Source organism: Dicentrarchus labrax, unplaced genomic scaffold (assembly GCF_905237075.1).
Source record: "Dicentrarchus labrax unplaced genomic scaffold, dlabrax2021, whole genome shotgun sequence".
Taxonomy (NCBI): Eukaryota; Metazoa; Chordata; class Actinopteri; family Moronidae; genus Dicentrarchus; species Dicentrarchus labrax.
The window spans coordinates 23,903,806-23,921,137 of record NW_026136722.1 but is presented as its reverse complement, the minus strand read 5'-3'; the positions used below and the strand labels follow the sequence as shown (position 1 = coordinate 23,921,137).

Here is a 17,332-nt window from a genome sequence, read left to right as displayed (position 1 = left end):
GAAAGGAACCGGTAGATATATTTTTTCCTCCAGAATATTCACGATTGCGGAATGATATTTTAATGGTTAAAATGGCGTTTTACTGAAGACTTTGAGAAGTGGGGCCTTCATTGTCCGCCAAAAAACCGAGAGGGAGCCGGTCCGCGGCCGGTGCTCAATGTGATTTGTGTGACACGGCGGAGCTCTGCAGCCAATGAGCTGCGCGCTGCGTGTGTGCCAAGTGGAGGCAGAGGATGGTGTGTGCAGACTCACAGTGCGCTCCGGAGAGGAGGAACACACACACACACACACACTCTCTCTCTCTCTCTCTCACACACACACACACACACACACACACACAGTCCTCTCTGCTCCTGCCAAGCGCCTCTTCACAACACGGGAGGGAACAAGCTCCGGACTGCTTATTTTGGACGAAGAGAAGAAGGAAAATAACCCGACTGGAAGGATAGTAAATCTTTTTTACGGACTTTTCGTCAGGAGTTGTTGCGGTGTTTTCTCACACAGTGCCGTCCTGGCTGCAGAAGTCATGCGTCCTGTCCGCGTCAATGGTGTTCAGTACTGAGCGTCGCGTTTGTGGACCCTTCAGCCGGGATGTAGCGGAGGACAGACCCACATAAACCCGCGTTCTATCGCCCTCTCTCTCAGCAGGAATACAGTGACAGTATCGAAGCTCAAGTCCATTTCCAACGGCTGCTGTCGGTTTATGGAAAGTGAAACTCTTCTCTGAAAGTCTGCTGACTTTAACATTGATGGTGGGTTGTCTTATGATGACCCCCGCCTGGAGGTCATAGCTGACCCCTCTTATTTCCCGCTACATCACTGCCCCTCACCCCAATGATGACTATGAGCTCTATATCGGACACTTTAGTCCCTCCCGATCCGTCCAAGTCGGCGTTTTTGGAGTTCGGCGGCCACGGTTACCCCGGACACCAGCAGCCCTCCCCCGGCCTGTCCCACAGCCATTACCCGGTGCACGGTCTGCACGCCGTCGGGCCCTCGCAGCACGACGGGCCCTTCTCCTCCGGGGCGTCCTCGTACGGTCGCCCGCTGGGATACCCGCCCTATCACAGCCCCGTGAGCGCGCACCACCCCGGGGCCTACCTGCCCTATCAGCACGGGGGTCACGGCGGCGCGCTTGGACACACCAGACTGGAGGATGCGGGTAGGTTTACTTAGGAAAAATATGAAACACTCATGTTTGCTCTTTTCTTTTGCATCCACAGTTTGAGTTCAATATTCATACCCCGTGTATGAAGAGTGGAAAGATCTCAGAGAAAGAAAACAGAAGCTTTAGTTTAATTGAGTCATGGCTTATTTGCTTTATACTGGGCCCACCCGCGCTAAAATGATATGTTTGTTCATGATTCTGTGCGTCGTCTTAAATAAAGACCAGTGTGGCGGCCCAAGTCAAAAAGATGCTGGTTGCACCATCACAGAGGACATTAAATGCAACAACACGCAGAAAATAATTAAAGGAAAATCTCAGGAAACAAAATGTTATTCCTCACAGATGTCTTAGTTAGGCCCATTAAAATGTTCGGGGTAAAAAATAAGCCACAGCGGAGCGCAATAATTGGATCCACACACAGGTCGGCCGCAGCCTTGTGTTCAGTGTACTTTGGGGTTGGACGGGAGATGAGCCGAGGGCCCGCAGAGACCGTGGGACTCTCCACAAGAAGCAGCCGACTCCGGCCCTGTGGTGTCCCGCAGCGGCCAAAGCCTCAAAACACAGCCAGCACATCATCTCCAAATAACATCCACCCTGCCTGCTGCCTGCACCCCGAGACACCTCTAATAACAACAACAACAACAACCATAATAATTCCACTACTTTCAGTACTGAAAAATGAAAAAATAATTGTTGAATTCGATTTAAAAATAAATGTTAATTGAACCAAAATATTTCCTGTATAGTGTTATATAGTTTCAAAATAAAATATCTCAAGAATCCTATTTTTTCACACCAAGCAGATCAATTAAAATAATTCCTAAATAACACCACCTTTAATCATTTATTTTTTGGTCATCATATTTATAAACCCTTTACCATCGAGGCCCATTGTGATCAATATTAATGACTTAAAGCTAATTCAATGCAGACCACTTAAATATACAGATGGTGTTATATTTGATAGCTTATGTTCTAAAAAAGTGACATTGCTTCAGTGCAACTAAAAGGCACCGCCAGAAGCATAGAATTCCACCATCTGATCGGCCACTACAATGAAATAAAGAGCAGCAATCCGGATTACAAACACACATCTATATTAAGATAAATGTATGTAGACGGACTTTTGTCAACCATCATATATGTTACATTAATTATTAATAGATGTAGAGTCTGATCATACACTACTACTACTAATATTAATACAGGTCCTTCTCTACATATTTAGTTATTTAAACTTGACAACAGGCAAACACATCTTGGTTTTTCTCTCAAAATGTCTTTCTTTCTTTCTTTCTTTCTTTGTTCTTCTACCCCTCATGTACGGTATGCTTTTTTCAGAATTTTTTTTTGTCAGGTTAACATAATGTTAAGTGGCTAGGGAAATGTACAGATCTTTAATAATAATCACTCTAAATAATATTATAAAACAGTTCAAACATGTACAAAATAGTGTTTATTACATTGTTTAATACAGCAGTAAAATATAAGTAATTAAATTACACTCCTGTATATATTTTATCCCAACTTGTTTTCGTGCCTTTTTCATTTAAATTCAGTGTACAGCGTTTTAAATCGCTGAACAAATGAGCAATTCAAACTTTAATTAAAATTTCTTTAATTTAAAAAAATTAATAAAAATGTATAGTACACACAGACATCAATAAGCGCCACATCAGCACTTTCAACTGGTTTTCTCAGCTTGTCTCTACACGATGCACATAAAGGTAATTAACCACAAATAAAGCATCATCAGTGTGTTCGGTGATGAATAGACTGAATAGGAACACACCTGATGTCGTTTTATTACTATTATACTTAATAAAATATCCTAATCTCAACTGATGACATATTGAGGCGTTACTTGTGTCAGCTGTAAAACATGTTAAACACAATGGATTTTCATATTCTGAGTATCTGTGATTGGTGTTGACAGGACTTCAGCCCTACTGCCCAGTCCAGTTACATTAACAATGCTTTATGGTCATTTTTATATTTTCTTATATTTTATGAAATGTTTAGGTCCAGTTTGTGGCAAAGCAAAGAGTTACCACTTCAGTACTTTTATATATATATACATGCATACACACACACACATATTAACCATATTAATATTATATATTATATTAACCATATTAAGACACACACAGACACACACAGACACATGTGTGTGTGTGTGTCTTAATATGGTTAGACAAATATATATATTTTTTTTAAAGACAAAAACGGCTGATTTTACAATCATTATTATTTTTCCACATACAACCTAAAGCTTACGGGACGTACAGTCAGAAATGTATGCCCTCTTAAGTTAACTTTTTTCTTTCTTCGTCAAATGTCTTCGAAGGGCCCACTGTTTTTCCCTCCGCCAGTGCTCATGCACTTGAGTGCGCCCGTGCCGCCTCTCTGCAGCTCAGTTACAGAATCTGAACGTCTTGTGGGGCCTCGGCTTGTCCGCAGCTGTTCTCTCCTGCCACTGCAGGCTATAAGCTCATGTCATAACATATTCAGCGTGGGCGAACATACAGTCGGATGGCTTTCCTGAAAAAGGGCGAAGAAGAAAAGAAGCCCTCTCGGCTGAGCTGAACCAGAAATGCTTTGGAGAGAACAAAGTGGATTCATCCTTTTACCTGCGTCCATTGTCATATAGTTATTAGACTCATTTTACAGCCTTCTAATCACACTATATTTCATAATACTGAAGTGTACTCATAGAATTTACAATGATATTATACCACACAATATTACACATAGAAAGCCTCATAATTTGTAACTTATACAAAATTGCCCCAACCACTATTATTTTCTATTTTGCTGTTAAATCTAGGGCTGTGCGATATGATAATATGAAAATATCCCATTATGTTCTATATTTTATTCCGTTGTGTCCAAGACCACACTCTTCACAGCAATATTATCGTCATTTGGAAGAGGCTTTGCATTCTTCCGGATGCAGGCAGGAAATTTGCGTGAAGGCAACACAGACAAAAAAGGAGGTGAAGGTGAAGCAGAATGGAGTGATCCCGAAACAGGAGACTGACTCCGACCTTGCCAAGACAAAACAAGGAGCTCGTACCTAAAAGTGGGGCTACTTCTGTCACACGGATGTGGTCTTTGTATGACATGGTGGTCATTTTATTTTACTAATTTACAGAAAAGGTGCCTCATTGTGATATGTATTATCTGGATATTGGGTTTTTGATATTGTTATACCAGGATATGAGATTTCGGTTATATTGCACATCCCTGTAGTTCAATTTTAGATGGTTATGGTTAGGTGCATGGTTAAACTTTAAAATGGCTGAGCCCATATATGGCCTGTCCCTACATATTAGACAAAAAACATTTTTTTTAAAAACACACCGTGATATGAGGCTGAATGTGTTCCTGTTTCTTCTTAACAACTTCCATCACATTCTAATAGAGCCCACGTGTATATCGTATAAAAACAGACCTGCTCCCTGAATTTCTGTTTCCTCATAGTACGCACATTCTACTTTCTTTAGCATTTTTGTGGGATAGAAAAAAAGCAATCAGTAAAACCCAGCACGATGAGGAAACCAGCGCAAAACTCCACCACAAGCTTCCCTTAAACAAAGGTGTCGGAAATGTGACAGAGGATAGATTGAAAAGCAGGAATTTCTATCTTTTACAACATTTTGAAATGTTTCATGACCATTGACTAATCTTGTGATCTTTTGCCCGACGGCGCCTGTAAGGCCAAACTCCTGCCCCCCCTCAAAGCCCCTTGTTGATATTTAAAACACTGCTCTCCTCCCTCCTCTTCTGCAGAACACGAGAAGCCCACGGCGGTGATAGAGAACGGGGAGGTGAGGCTGAACGGGAAGGGAAAGAAGATCCGGAAGCCTCGGACCATTTACTCCAGCCTGCAGCTTCAGGCGCTCAACCAGCGCTTCCAGCAGACCCAGTACCTTGCCCTGCCCGAGAGGGCCGATCTGGCGGCCAAACTGGGCCTGACGCAGACCCAGGTACTGTGGAAGATGATACACACAAAAAACCACACAACATATGTCTGCTCTTTTACATTCAGAGTCTTAGCTGAGCTTTTTTCTTTTATTTCAAGATGATATAAAAATAAATTTTGCACATGAAAAGGACTGAAAAATATCTGTCTGTGATGACAAGAGTCGAAAACATTTTTGATAAGTGTGGGCTAATTTCTCTAATTGAGGGCGTGTATCAATTAAATGTGTATATGACACACTGTGAGCTGTCATTGGAATGCATACCTACCACATAGATTAATATCAATAGAACATACACACCTACAGTGTCGTTTTTTAATAGAAAATACAGAAAACACAACAAAAGTGAACTGAGATTTATTCTAGAATCTGATTCTATCCTCTCGTTGATTGTTTGATTGGATATGTAATTAAAGTGTTCCTTGGTTCCCAGTTAAAGGGCACCTAGGCCAGTATAAAAGCCCAAACAGGCAATGGTACATTCTTGTTAACTGTTGTCACCGCACGTTCCTCTATGTGTAATTACACGCTGGCATACACAAATGTCATGTGAAGTTTAGTCATAGATTGTCATGAAATTAGAAAACAAAAGGTCATGACACAGATTACAACAAAACCAGATGGAACAAAGACGCCTCAAATGCACATCATGAATTGGGAGTGTGTGTGTGTAAATGCGTGTGTGTTGGGCGTTCACCGTGAATGTACATTTATGTGTCTGCAGCTGATGTTAAGGGGAAGACTTGTTTTGCCGCTGGTCATCTTTCCCTCTCAGTGCCTTTTATTTGTCGGTTTTCTTTCCCTCAGAACACGCACACACACACACACACACACACACACACACACACACACACACACACACACACACACACACGTGCAGCCGACAAAGGCAAATACGAGCCTTAATGGCGGCCATTTTGTCTGTTACATGAAGCCGGTGAGGCAACATCGGCTGCTGTCGATGTTTTCTAGCCTATTGTTTCACCACTGTGAACATCTGAAGTTCATGCTGTTTTTATAGGACGCTTTGGGATTTAATAATAGTCCACAACATTTTCCTAAAAAAAACTCACTTGATATTAGACAATAGTGAGTCAGCCTTTATCCAGCTGATTAAAGCTCTGATATTCTAAACACTCTAAACACTAAACAATCACCCCGATGAACAGGACAGATATTCATATTTTGTCCCAACATGTGTGAATGACAAACCGGTTTAAGAAAAATTTAAAGACAACAAAAGAAAATCTGTAGGGAGAATGTTTTTTAGAGATTGTTCCTCTGACAAACTGTTTCCTCATTTCCTGAGCATCTTTAATGTACTACAACAATAGATCAGCTTCAGAGGTCAGTTTCTTTACAATACAATATACAGCTGAAATAACTTATCCATCCAGCAGAAAAACACATGGATTTTCTTCATGGACGACATTGTCTTAATTCGAAACTGTTTTTTGATAAGCAGTAGATGCGCTACTCTACAAAAGCAAAGAACAGTAAATACGTATAAAAAAATTGTTTAACATGTTACGGCTGGATTTTATGGCAAAAATAATTGAAATGAAAACATTTTCTTTCAGCCTTTTTGTCCATCTTAACAAGTTCGTTTAAAAGAAAAACTTTAATTAATTGAATTAAATGTATCTTTGTTTTAGTTATAAGAAATGAACTCACTCTTTAATATGTTTAAATATGTAATTTAAAGGAACTTAATCTCACCAAACCGCATGAATTCCACCAGAGTCAAAAACTGAGATAGCAGCAACTGAGCTATGCTAAGCTAGCTGCCATTTAGCAGGTGTTTAGTTCTGTTATTTTCTCCATCATGACTAGGTTCAGCGACTGACTCATTTAGTAAAATGGAATAAGCATCTGAAATTACCCAGATGTCAGTTCATTTTTTATTTAAAGATAAAAGTGATTAAAATGAATTGGTATATTCATTATAGCTCTCTTTCTTTAGCAGTTTGGCAGTTTTTTTTTTTTTTTTTTTTTTTACAATAATCCTACATTTCTATGACAATACATTTTTAAAACAGACGTAAAAAGAGGTCATTTTGACCAAATGTGTAAATACGTTACTGTGGTTTGGCTGTGTAGGGCAGTATAGTTATTATATGTACATTAAATCTACAACATTTTTCACAATTTAGTGTTTAGAAGCAAATATGAAGTCAAATTTGGACAGGAACTGTTTTCTTCATCAGTAACATATTCGTATTTAAAATGTATACTGTATTCAAATGGGCTTACCCTGTCAGAATGCACAGCCACTGTTATTCAGAGCTGTTATCATCCCAGCTGTAATTATAATCATTGTTCTTCATGAAGCGACAGCAGGAAAGGAGAAGGTGGCACATGTGGCGGCATCTTTGTGCCAGGAGATAAGGTGTGGCCTGTGTCAAAAAGGAGTTATTTTGTAAAGTCATATAATGCTGTGCGATCAAAGATACATTACACATGTGGAAAGCAGAGTGAAGGTTTGAGTACTGAGCAGGTGTCCCATTGGGAAAAGATTAGATTGTTTGGTAATCATTTGAAATACGATACATCCACGTGTGTGTGTGCGTGTATGTGTGTAATGATGTCATCAAATGAACCATCCTAATCCCATATGAATTAACCACGGCAGCTATGTTTACCCTGGGAGTAAGAGATGATCTGTTCATGTGCCTTTGCCTTTTGTAGTGGCAAAGTGGTTTTCAGTGTGGTCTGCTGAAAGTCAGACTCACATGCACGATTACTGAAGAAGCTTTTTTTTTTTTTTTTTTACCTTTCTCTCTCTGTATTCTTTGAGGTGTTTTGGATTGGGGAAAGTGGGCTTTGACTGATTGTATTATAGTCTTAAGTATGTCAGCGTTATGTCAACTGATACTAGAGTGCAATTAAAGGATATCTCTGGCTGTAGTTTGAGGCATGCAGACACATTTTTGTGGGCTTGGGATAAAGAATGTGGGTGTTTTCTATTTACTTTCTTTTCTGGGAATGCTTGCCCTGTTTTAATTTCCTTTTCGTAGATAAGTCCATGTCAAGGTGAGACCTTTATTAAACGTAACAAATGTTTTGGTGAAACGTCATGACTTAATTGTGGACTGGTTTTACAGGTCAATTAACAGTCTAAACTCTAAAGTATTTCTTGGCGTCCCGGCCAGCACACTCCTGATAAAAACACAACCTAAATCTTTTACACCTATAATATATGTAACAATTAGTGAGCTTAAGTTGTGCTGGGAGGCAGATTTTGTGACCTCTGGACAGAGCCAGGCTACCTGTTTCCCTCTGTTTCCAGTCTTTATGCTATGCTAAACTAAACAGCTGCTGGCTGTAGCCTTATGGTATGGATTTTCTTATCTATCTGTCAGCAAGAGAGTGAATAAGCGTACTTCCCAAAGGGTCGAACTATTCCTTTTTACCAGGAATTTTAGCTATTTTACCATAGCCAAGGTTTAGCTGCGCTGCCACATTGATTGTATTAAAGGTCCAGTGGAATTTAGTGACATCTAGCAGTGAGGCTGCAGATTGCAACCAATTGAATACTGCTCGCTTCACCCTCCTCTTCCAAGCTTGTAGGAGAAATTATGGTGGTGCCTGAAAATGTGAAAGGTCCTATCTACATCCAGTTTTTAGTTTGTCCGTTGTCCGTTTGTAGTCGACAATCTTTTCTGTAGTCAGATATTCACAGAAAAACAAAAACAACGTCAAACAGGAGCTGTACCTTGTCTCTGGGACAGTTGTTAGCAGTATGGACCTTTTCTCTCGTGACATAGCTATTGTCAAATGTTAGCAATGTCCCTAACCGTACCTTCATCACTGATGATCATCCGATAGTCACGTGCAGATGTTGTATAAATAAAAGCAATTTTTAAAATGTGACACCGAACATAAAAAAGGTCATATACCAGGGTTTTGTGGGAATTATTCAATGATCAAGGTCTGTTTATAGGCTTGGAATCTAACCGGCAATCTAAGTACAGTTTAAAAAAGCTGTTTCACACTACCAATTACATGCAAAAGCTTATTTGTAATTCTGAACAATGTCATATTTTTACATTTTTTGCATTTATTTTTGTAAATATGCGTAAAAAAAAATAAAAACACTTTTTTTTTTACAAAATACATTTTCAAATATAACATCATGTTTTAAGAGCCTGTTTTCTCTCCTTTGGTGGTGACAGTAAATCAATGGAGACACAGAACAGCGTGTATTGAACACGCAGTCGTGTTGCTCTCAGTAAGCTGTAATTAGCCGTGTGTAACTGTCCAGCACATACAGTATGTACTGTACACATACACACATTCCTCACATGCATGGATGCACTTTAGTCCACTCAGACACATACCCCATGTATCTGCTTAAACATATGTAGCTCATGTGCATTTTCATACACATATGCAGATGGAAACAAACACACTCTTGAAGATAGTGATCATGCGCCACATCTCTATCCTGCCTTCATGCCATTAGGCTGGCAGCCAACCACTGACCACTTTCCATCTGAATCGCTAATGTTCCCAGACGAAGCTGAGAAATGGCACGTAGCACATTTCTAACTTTTTTCCTTGAATTCTCTCTCTCTCTCTCTCTCTCTCTCTCACTCACACTCACACTGCCTATACAGCTTAACCCACCCACCAAAGGGAAGCATTTTATTCCTTGGAAATCCTCACAGGACACCACTGATCAACTTTTTTTCCACGCAGTATTCAAGAATGCAAGGTTTGGTTTGATATATCGTGTTCACACACATACTGTACACACACACACACACACACACACACACACATACACACTCAGTGGCACCTGGCTTGCCTCTCAGCCACCCTCCTCTGCTAATGTCGGTGTCATTAGTCGCACTCTCAGAGAAGCTGTCAGCTCCATGTTGCTGCTGGAATATGAAACCAATAATTACAGCAGAAATCCTCTCACTGAGGCTGCATTAACTTAACGTGCTGTTGATTGACTCCTGGGCTCATAAGCTGCGCTCCACATTCTCTCTTTAGGTTTTCATCCGCGAGCTACCACTGTGGTGTACCACTCCAGGTAATTATTATACTGCAGGGGCTGCAGTTTTGTGGCTGTGATTTTTATTACATTTGTCCATAGATTATTGCAGTGGTTCCCAACCTTTTTCCTCAAGAGACCCCTTTTCTCTCGTTTAGTAAACTGACGACCCTTGATTAAGTGACATATTTCATGGTTATTTCATATTTTATGTGAAATATTGAGTGATTTGGATGAATTGTGTTTTTTATCATCTCTAACAATCATAAATAGACTTTTTTCAGTGTTTTCTTGTCCCAGGCACTTGGCCATTGTTCACTGTATTTTAAAAAGGTTTAAACATTACATTACGTTACATTACGTTACATTGAACCTTTCAAGTAACACAAACTCAGTTTTTTAAGTTTAAAAAATTCTTGTTTAGGCAGTAAATTTTAAGTGACATTAACCTATATCTGTAAGTTACAGAAATATTCTTAATTAAGTACTTTTGTTTTCACAGTACATTACTAAAGCTACTTGATCAAGAGGGAAGTTAGTTTTACTTAAAGTTTTAATGTAATCAGTTTGGACTGTTTTTAAGTTAAAGGAACCTATCTGGTTTACTTTTCTTTATAGAAGTGAACCTAATGCAGAGATATAGCCCTACAATGTCTGTTTTTTTTTGTTTTTGTTTTCTTACACCCTTTAAAAACTAGAAGGCCTCAGAACCCCCCATAAAGCTTTAGCAACCCCTAGTGGGAGTCCCGACCCCCAGGTTAGCTATAAGGAGAACTAAGATTTCAGACATGATTTTCTTTTTAATTGAAGAATTGAGTCAATATAGAAATTGGAGAACTTGGAGGAAGAGTTTGAAGTGCAACTACAAGTTAATTTCTGAATAACACCATTATGTGCTGTAATTACAATGGTATTGCAGATTTATGGAGTGATAGTATAATTTTATGTATTTGCCACCATCCATACTAACTTCTAACAGGCTGTGATTGACGTCAGCAAATACACTGGAACAATAGAGATCAAATTAAATGTCAGATTTCTCTCTGCATGACTTCTTGGCCGTTTAAGCTGAAAGCTGGGTGTGAAAGCTGGTTGCCTTTTTGATTATCGGGTAAAGGGATAATTTTTTCCACATATTTAGAGTCAATTAGACCAGTCTGAAATTAGATTTTTTATAGAATCAAATATCTTCCATGAACCACTTCAACCATCTTCATAAATACCCATAAAATCCCAGGGTAATAATTCCCAGGACTGTCAGTGTGGAGGAGAAAACAATTTTAGCGCCAAGAGTATTTTCTCCTCTTTTCCTTTCTCTTTTATCTTTCTCTCCCCTCTTGCCGGCCAGAGGTTTTTCTCCGTGTAGCACCAGTCCTTTGGGCGTTCGCTTTTCCTTTACGGTGCAGTTAAAACCTGTTTGAGACAAAAGTATCCTTCACTGACTGTGTGTAATTATTTATGATTCATTTGTTCCCGCTAAGCTGACAGGTTGCCCGAGAGGCATATTCATGTAATTTGATGCTCAATTTGCAAGCATGCTGGAAACCGAGACCATGCCAATTATATCAACAACAACACAACTGAATCATCTCTAACCACAGAAAAATGATTGAAGGGATTCATTTCAATATTTACAGATATTCTAATAGTATTATATCTTTCCTATTCACACACACATATAATATTGTTATTATGGGACTGCTGCCTTATGTGTTCAAAGGAATTAATGCAACTTTTTTATGTATCTACAGGAAACACAATGTGTTACAATAATCTTATCATACGGAACGTGATGGTAGTTTTAGCTCCTGTGGTATCACGTATTTTATTTTATTGTAATACTATTTCTGTCTATTACATTATTTACATTAACATTGTGGGCTTGTTATGTCACTTGTTCATATGTATCGCACATTATTACCTAATTAATTATTACTTTATTGCATTATCTTTAACAGTATTCCTAGTAGGTCTGCAGTTTGTATATAATAGTGTGTATAGTATGAGCTCATCATATTTTTTGTCTTATCATTTTAATATTCATAATATTAATTAAGTTATTATCTAATTACCAAATAAGAACATCTGTAAAATTGATAATTTAATTTTTGAATTGATTTTCATGTAAGATGGATTCTCTACTCTAAAAAATCTCTTTTACGAGAGAGACTTGACCAAGGTAGCAGGCGGACAAAATCACAACATATTAAAATATAACGTATACCACATAATATACAGAAAGCTCCACAATAAACACACAAACTAACATTCTTTACGATGTGCTTAAATTCATCAATCAATGTAACTGTGTCTAATTTTAGATCTTTTTGCAATCTATTCCAGGTGAATTGTTAGAGAATGCAGTCTTCCCCAGAGCTGTCAAATAATGTGAATTAAAAAGCATAGAGGAATGTAGCTGGTAACTACCAGAGCAGAGACAGAGCAGGTTACAGAGATATGCTGGAAGTTTACCCAATAACTTAAATACTGTTCACTTGCTGGGTTTAACTTTAGAGGATATTACTGCAGTAATATGCCTTTAAAAAAATGTCTAGAGGAAGAGGAAGATAGTTGACAGCAAAACTACTGACATCTAACAAGTAACATTACATCCACATACTTTATGGCTCTTGATAATGGTATGTTAACGTTAGTTTAGCTCGTTGTAGATGTCTGCCTCCTGGCCTGCGTGTTTTCATTGTTTGTCCCAGCTTGCTGCTTATATATTTTCAGTGAGATTATGAGCATTTAATCCGTTTATGTTACCTTTCTCCCTTCAAGAAGCAGTTACATTAGCTAACATTACTGGCAGAGACTTGAGAAACTGTAACGTTAGCTAACATGTCTAGCACAGCCTTCATAGATATATATACTGACTAGATGTCGCCTTGACTACCGCTGTTCATTGGAACGAATGCGTCAATAGAGACGCCATCTTGCAGCGGGGATCCACCCCCCTTTAATGCATTAGTGTCAATCTAGGCAAAGATTGAACAAAAACAAAATCACCATAAATCGTCAAAATCTCGAACGATTTTTTAGTTTTTTGGTTTGTTCCAACTGACAGACATGTATTTATGATCGAGTCCAGAGGAAATTTAAGCTTTTGATATTAATATATTCTACTTCAAAATGTAATGCCTAGTACTAGTAGGCGTAGGTTTATTATTCTTCCACTTAATAGTATGTGTATTTGCTTTTACACCTCTATTGTACTCAAATCTAATGACACTCACAAAAAAATCCGATCTAAAGGCTTCACAGCTCAATATTTCATGCAGTACCTTTTTGACGGTCGCGCTTTTATTTTGAAAACGTCGCTGAACCAACCATAGATATATATACTGAAACATGAGACTGAAACAATATAATTTCATCACCAGAAATATACTTTCGTAACATTCAATATCATAAAACACATCATCACCTGTGAAATATTATCCCTTGCTGTTTGGTTTTTTCATTTCTTTTGTTCGAACATCCATAAGCAGCACAACAGTCCGGCATCTTTAGAGCTGATCTGAATGCGGGAAAACTAATTTGGCGCTTCAGATCCCCGCTCCAAGATGGCGGCGGTTTTGACGTATCCTTAGAAGCCCAAGGCGACATCTAGTCAGTATATATATATATATATATATATATATATCTATGCACAGCCTTAAGGCCTGTTAACATTAGCTAACATAATAGCAGAGATGTTACTAAAAGGCTACTAGGAGCTGCTTATTAATGCAACAGTTCAAGCAGCTGAAACAACTTCTTATGAAGACATTTTTAGGCGGCAGAGGATACGTTTTTTCAGTTACTAACTAATTTGTATCTGATTTTATCCCCCTTTCTCCCAATTTGGTAGCCAATTAACCCTAACCCCTAACTCCTAACCCTAACCCTAACATAGGGCTGTGGGAACATAGGGCTGACCCCACTAATACAAAGTGTGATTGTTTGGATAAATGCGTGTCATTCAATAAGACTGCATTGTGAATATCTTCTTCATCCCTCTGTCTTTCATATCATTTAGTTATTCTTCATTCATAGTTTGTTATCAAGGGGTTGCTTTTTATTTTGGGAAAGTTATATTTTAAACATGACAAAAGGTTAACGCATCTTTTTCACCCTAGTTTCCATGGACAGATTAACAGATCGTCCTTAGTACTCGAGGAATAAATGACAGGCCAGCATTCACTGACCCAAGACCTAAAATCAAGACAGTAAAATGGGCATCCTGGTTGTTTGGTTTGAAACACAGGGTCCCAGTTTAAGTCTTGTATCAGAGAGAGACCCTCCTGTCTCTTCACCACACAATATCAAAATCAAAGCAAAAATGTCAGCAGTGCTACATCTAGAGCAGTGGTTCTCAAACTGTGGGGCATAGAGCCACTGATCTACAGTACATTTTCCCATAGTGTGACTGCATTTATTGTAAATTAAACGTCTTAGACCAGCATGCTGTTGTGTGGATCTGCTCTTAATCTTTCCCTTTTCTTGTCCTTCAGGTGAAAATATGGTTCCAAAACAAACGATCCAAATACAAGAAGATCATGAAGAACGGGCCCTGTGGACCTGAGGGAGACCACCTCGCGCCCCCACCGCCGTCCTCCTCCTCTCCGTGCTCCCTGTGGGACATCAGCATGGCCGCCAAAGGCGCACCGGTGCACTCTGGCGGATACATGAACAATTTTGCTCACTGGTACCCCGGACACCAGCAGGACTCCATGCCGAGGACTCAGATGATGTGACAGACGGGAGGTCACAACACTTCCAGGACAAACTATGGATTTATTACCAGCAAGCTGACTGGAGCTGTTGTTAGGGACATGGACATTGGAACGAGTCTGAGCTGCTCTGGAGGCAAAAATAATATAACTGGCAGAGATCAGTCACAGTGAGCAGATATGTGGCTTAAGGCTGAAAAGGCAAGGGGAAAGCTAAAGCATATCAAATTCTTACAGAGTACAGACAACTAAGATAATTAAGCATTTTAAACAAATTATTACTTTGAATTTACTTTGATTTTAGTATTCACAAAATATGTCATCAGGACTGTCACCATAGAACTGGGATAGACCTGTCTACACGATAGCACCATTGCAACCCTAGCATTATAAATAAACCAGTGAGACTGCTAATGAGATTCCAACTAGCTGTTCCCACAAAAACATAATTAGCTTGTAACTAGCTGTGCGTTTACATCTCGATAAGGAATCAAAAAAATAGTTCTCTCGATGGCAGTATGACAAGAGTTAGCATAGTTAGCCTAGCAGGCTATGCAAGGCTAAGCCATGCTAGTCTATAGCTATGCAAGTTAACCAGTCTGTCTAGGAATATCCTGACCGCTACAAAAAAGAAATAATGGGGTTTTATTTTTTTATTTGTAGACTATTCTTTCACTGTTTTACTGTTCATTTAGCCAGTTAGCTAATTTGATTTTTATATATTTGACTTCACCTATAAAGATTTAAAGTGAGGTTGTGCTAAACGTTTACTAAACGCCAGCCTTAGCCATAAGTCACAGGATAATGGTGAATCAGAGTTAGAGTAAGGCAGTCAGCAAACAGACTCCATAATGTCCTTTGCACAGCAATATCTATGCAAAGTTTGTTTATGTTGGCTAACATTAGCCACCATGAGCTACTGGTCATCCCTGACTACGTAATTGGCAACCAGTGTACTGAAAGGAGCAAGGGTTTGTTTAATCGCTTATGAATTCATTTTTTTGTTTCATTGTCTCACTTTTTAATGTGGCCAGTCAGGTTATTTGTGTCTCCAGAGGAGCTCCGCCTGCATGGACATTTTTGATAAAGCTACAACTCAAAACTAATGTCAGCCCTGCACCTCTGTTTCTGGACATTTCAGGGTTTTTTTTCTTGTCTTTTCAGTGGGTTATGGTGGGGTGGGTACACGTGTAAAAACAAGGGTTGTTCAGGGTTTCTTCATGGTTGTTCTTTATGGAACTGTACTGATAAAAAGGACAAAACCAGAGTTTGCTAATCTTAAAAAACAGATCAAATTAAATAACTAAAGAAAGACCTTTGATTCTGACCATAGTGTGTATTTTATCAATTTTGACATGGTGTAACACTATAAAGGCTTTGTGTAGCATATAGACCTTTAAAGAGCCTTTATGAAACAGAGGCACTGATAAGGTATATGAACAAGCAGCCATTTTATGGTACGTATAATCCCCTTTTTTAAGAGTATAAGGAAAATAGTCACAGAATGGACTACTTTATTGTCAAATTTTATATATATTTTTCATAATAATAAAAGCTCTCAAATTTAAGCTTCAGTTTAAAGATGAAGCCAAAATGAAAATGCCAGAAATGTATTGGAAAGTCACATGTATAAAACAAATTACACCAGGTCATTCAAGACTAATGTGCTGATTTTGTCGCGCTCATAATTGATTCTACTGACCAAATTTAAATAATTAGGCCTACCACTCCAGCTAGTCATTGTTCAGTTTTGTCGGATTTTAGTCGGTTCGGAGTCTTTGGCGGCAATGAGCTGCCAGATGCAGAGACTTTGCCATGCTACATAACAGGGTTTCATTAACTGCGGTTCTACACTGCTGATTGTGAACAACATTTCACTTTTATTTTCTTTTTATTCTCTGGTGGATTTTAGTGATGGTTGCTGTCAGTTTCACTTTGTTTTTCTGCTCCCCTCTTGAGAACTTCTGAAGTGGGAAACTCCTTATGACCTGCAGTTTATAGTCATATATATAAGCTGTGTTCCATTGACTGGAATTTATTCAACAACCTCTTCAAATATTGAATTTATATTTTGCCGATAATATATTGGCTTTGGGTCAGGTTGCGCTATGTCATTTGAAATAAATCAAACCCAGTGATCATTGCCACCCTATTTGATTTTGTTTATTTAACTTACATTCAGCAGTGGAAATAAGTTTTTTTGTTTTTTTTTTCACTTTTAACAGGTAATATGAAATTTAGGTTTCAGTAATGCATAAAATAACATATCACTTCTCAGTATAAGGTCTCCGTGTGCCCCAGAGGCCTGGAGCCATTTTCTCTAAAGTCGTAAATCAGAAGAAGAGGGTCACATCTTTCGCCCCGCAAACATCTGGAAAAGCAAAACGAGTCGTCAAACATCGTCAATGATTTTATAAAATGACCACGTCAATTATAGGTAATTTAGGACACAGCTTGTTAA

General features: G+C 38.7%; 1 protein-coding gene across 1 annotated transcript; it reads left to right on the top strand.

Annotated features, from left to right (window-relative positions):
• The first annotated feature begins 243 nt into the window (after positions 1-243).
• Positions 244-17,023, top strand: LOC127356853 (homeobox protein Dlx4a). Its single transcript, XM_051388885.1, has 3 exons — positions 244-1,162; positions 4,961-5,157; positions 14,653-17,023. Exons 1-3 carry the CDS (start codon positions 835-837, stop codon positions 14,893-14,895), a joined length of 768 nt encoding a protein of 255 aa, XP_051244845.1. The 5' UTR covers positions 244-834; the 3' UTR covers positions 14,896-17,023.
• The last annotated feature ends 309 nt before the right edge of the window (positions 17,024-17,332 follow it).

What these genes read in the sequence shown, in the direction of transcription:
- LOC127356853 (XM_051388885.1), top strand. Translation starts at nt 835, where the DNA reads ATGATGACTATGAGCTCTATATCGGACACTTTAGTCCCTCCCGATCCG. An exon ending in CACCAGACTGGAGGATGCGG is followed by an intron (nt 1,163 to 4,960) that starts GTAGGTTTACTT and finishes CCTCTTCTGCAG; the next exon opens with AACACGAGAAGCCCACGGCG. An exon ending in TGGGCCTGACGCAGACCCAG is followed by an intron (nt 5,158 to 14,652) that starts GTACTGTGGAAG and finishes CTTGTCCTTCAG; the next exon opens with GTGAAAATATGGTTCCAAAA.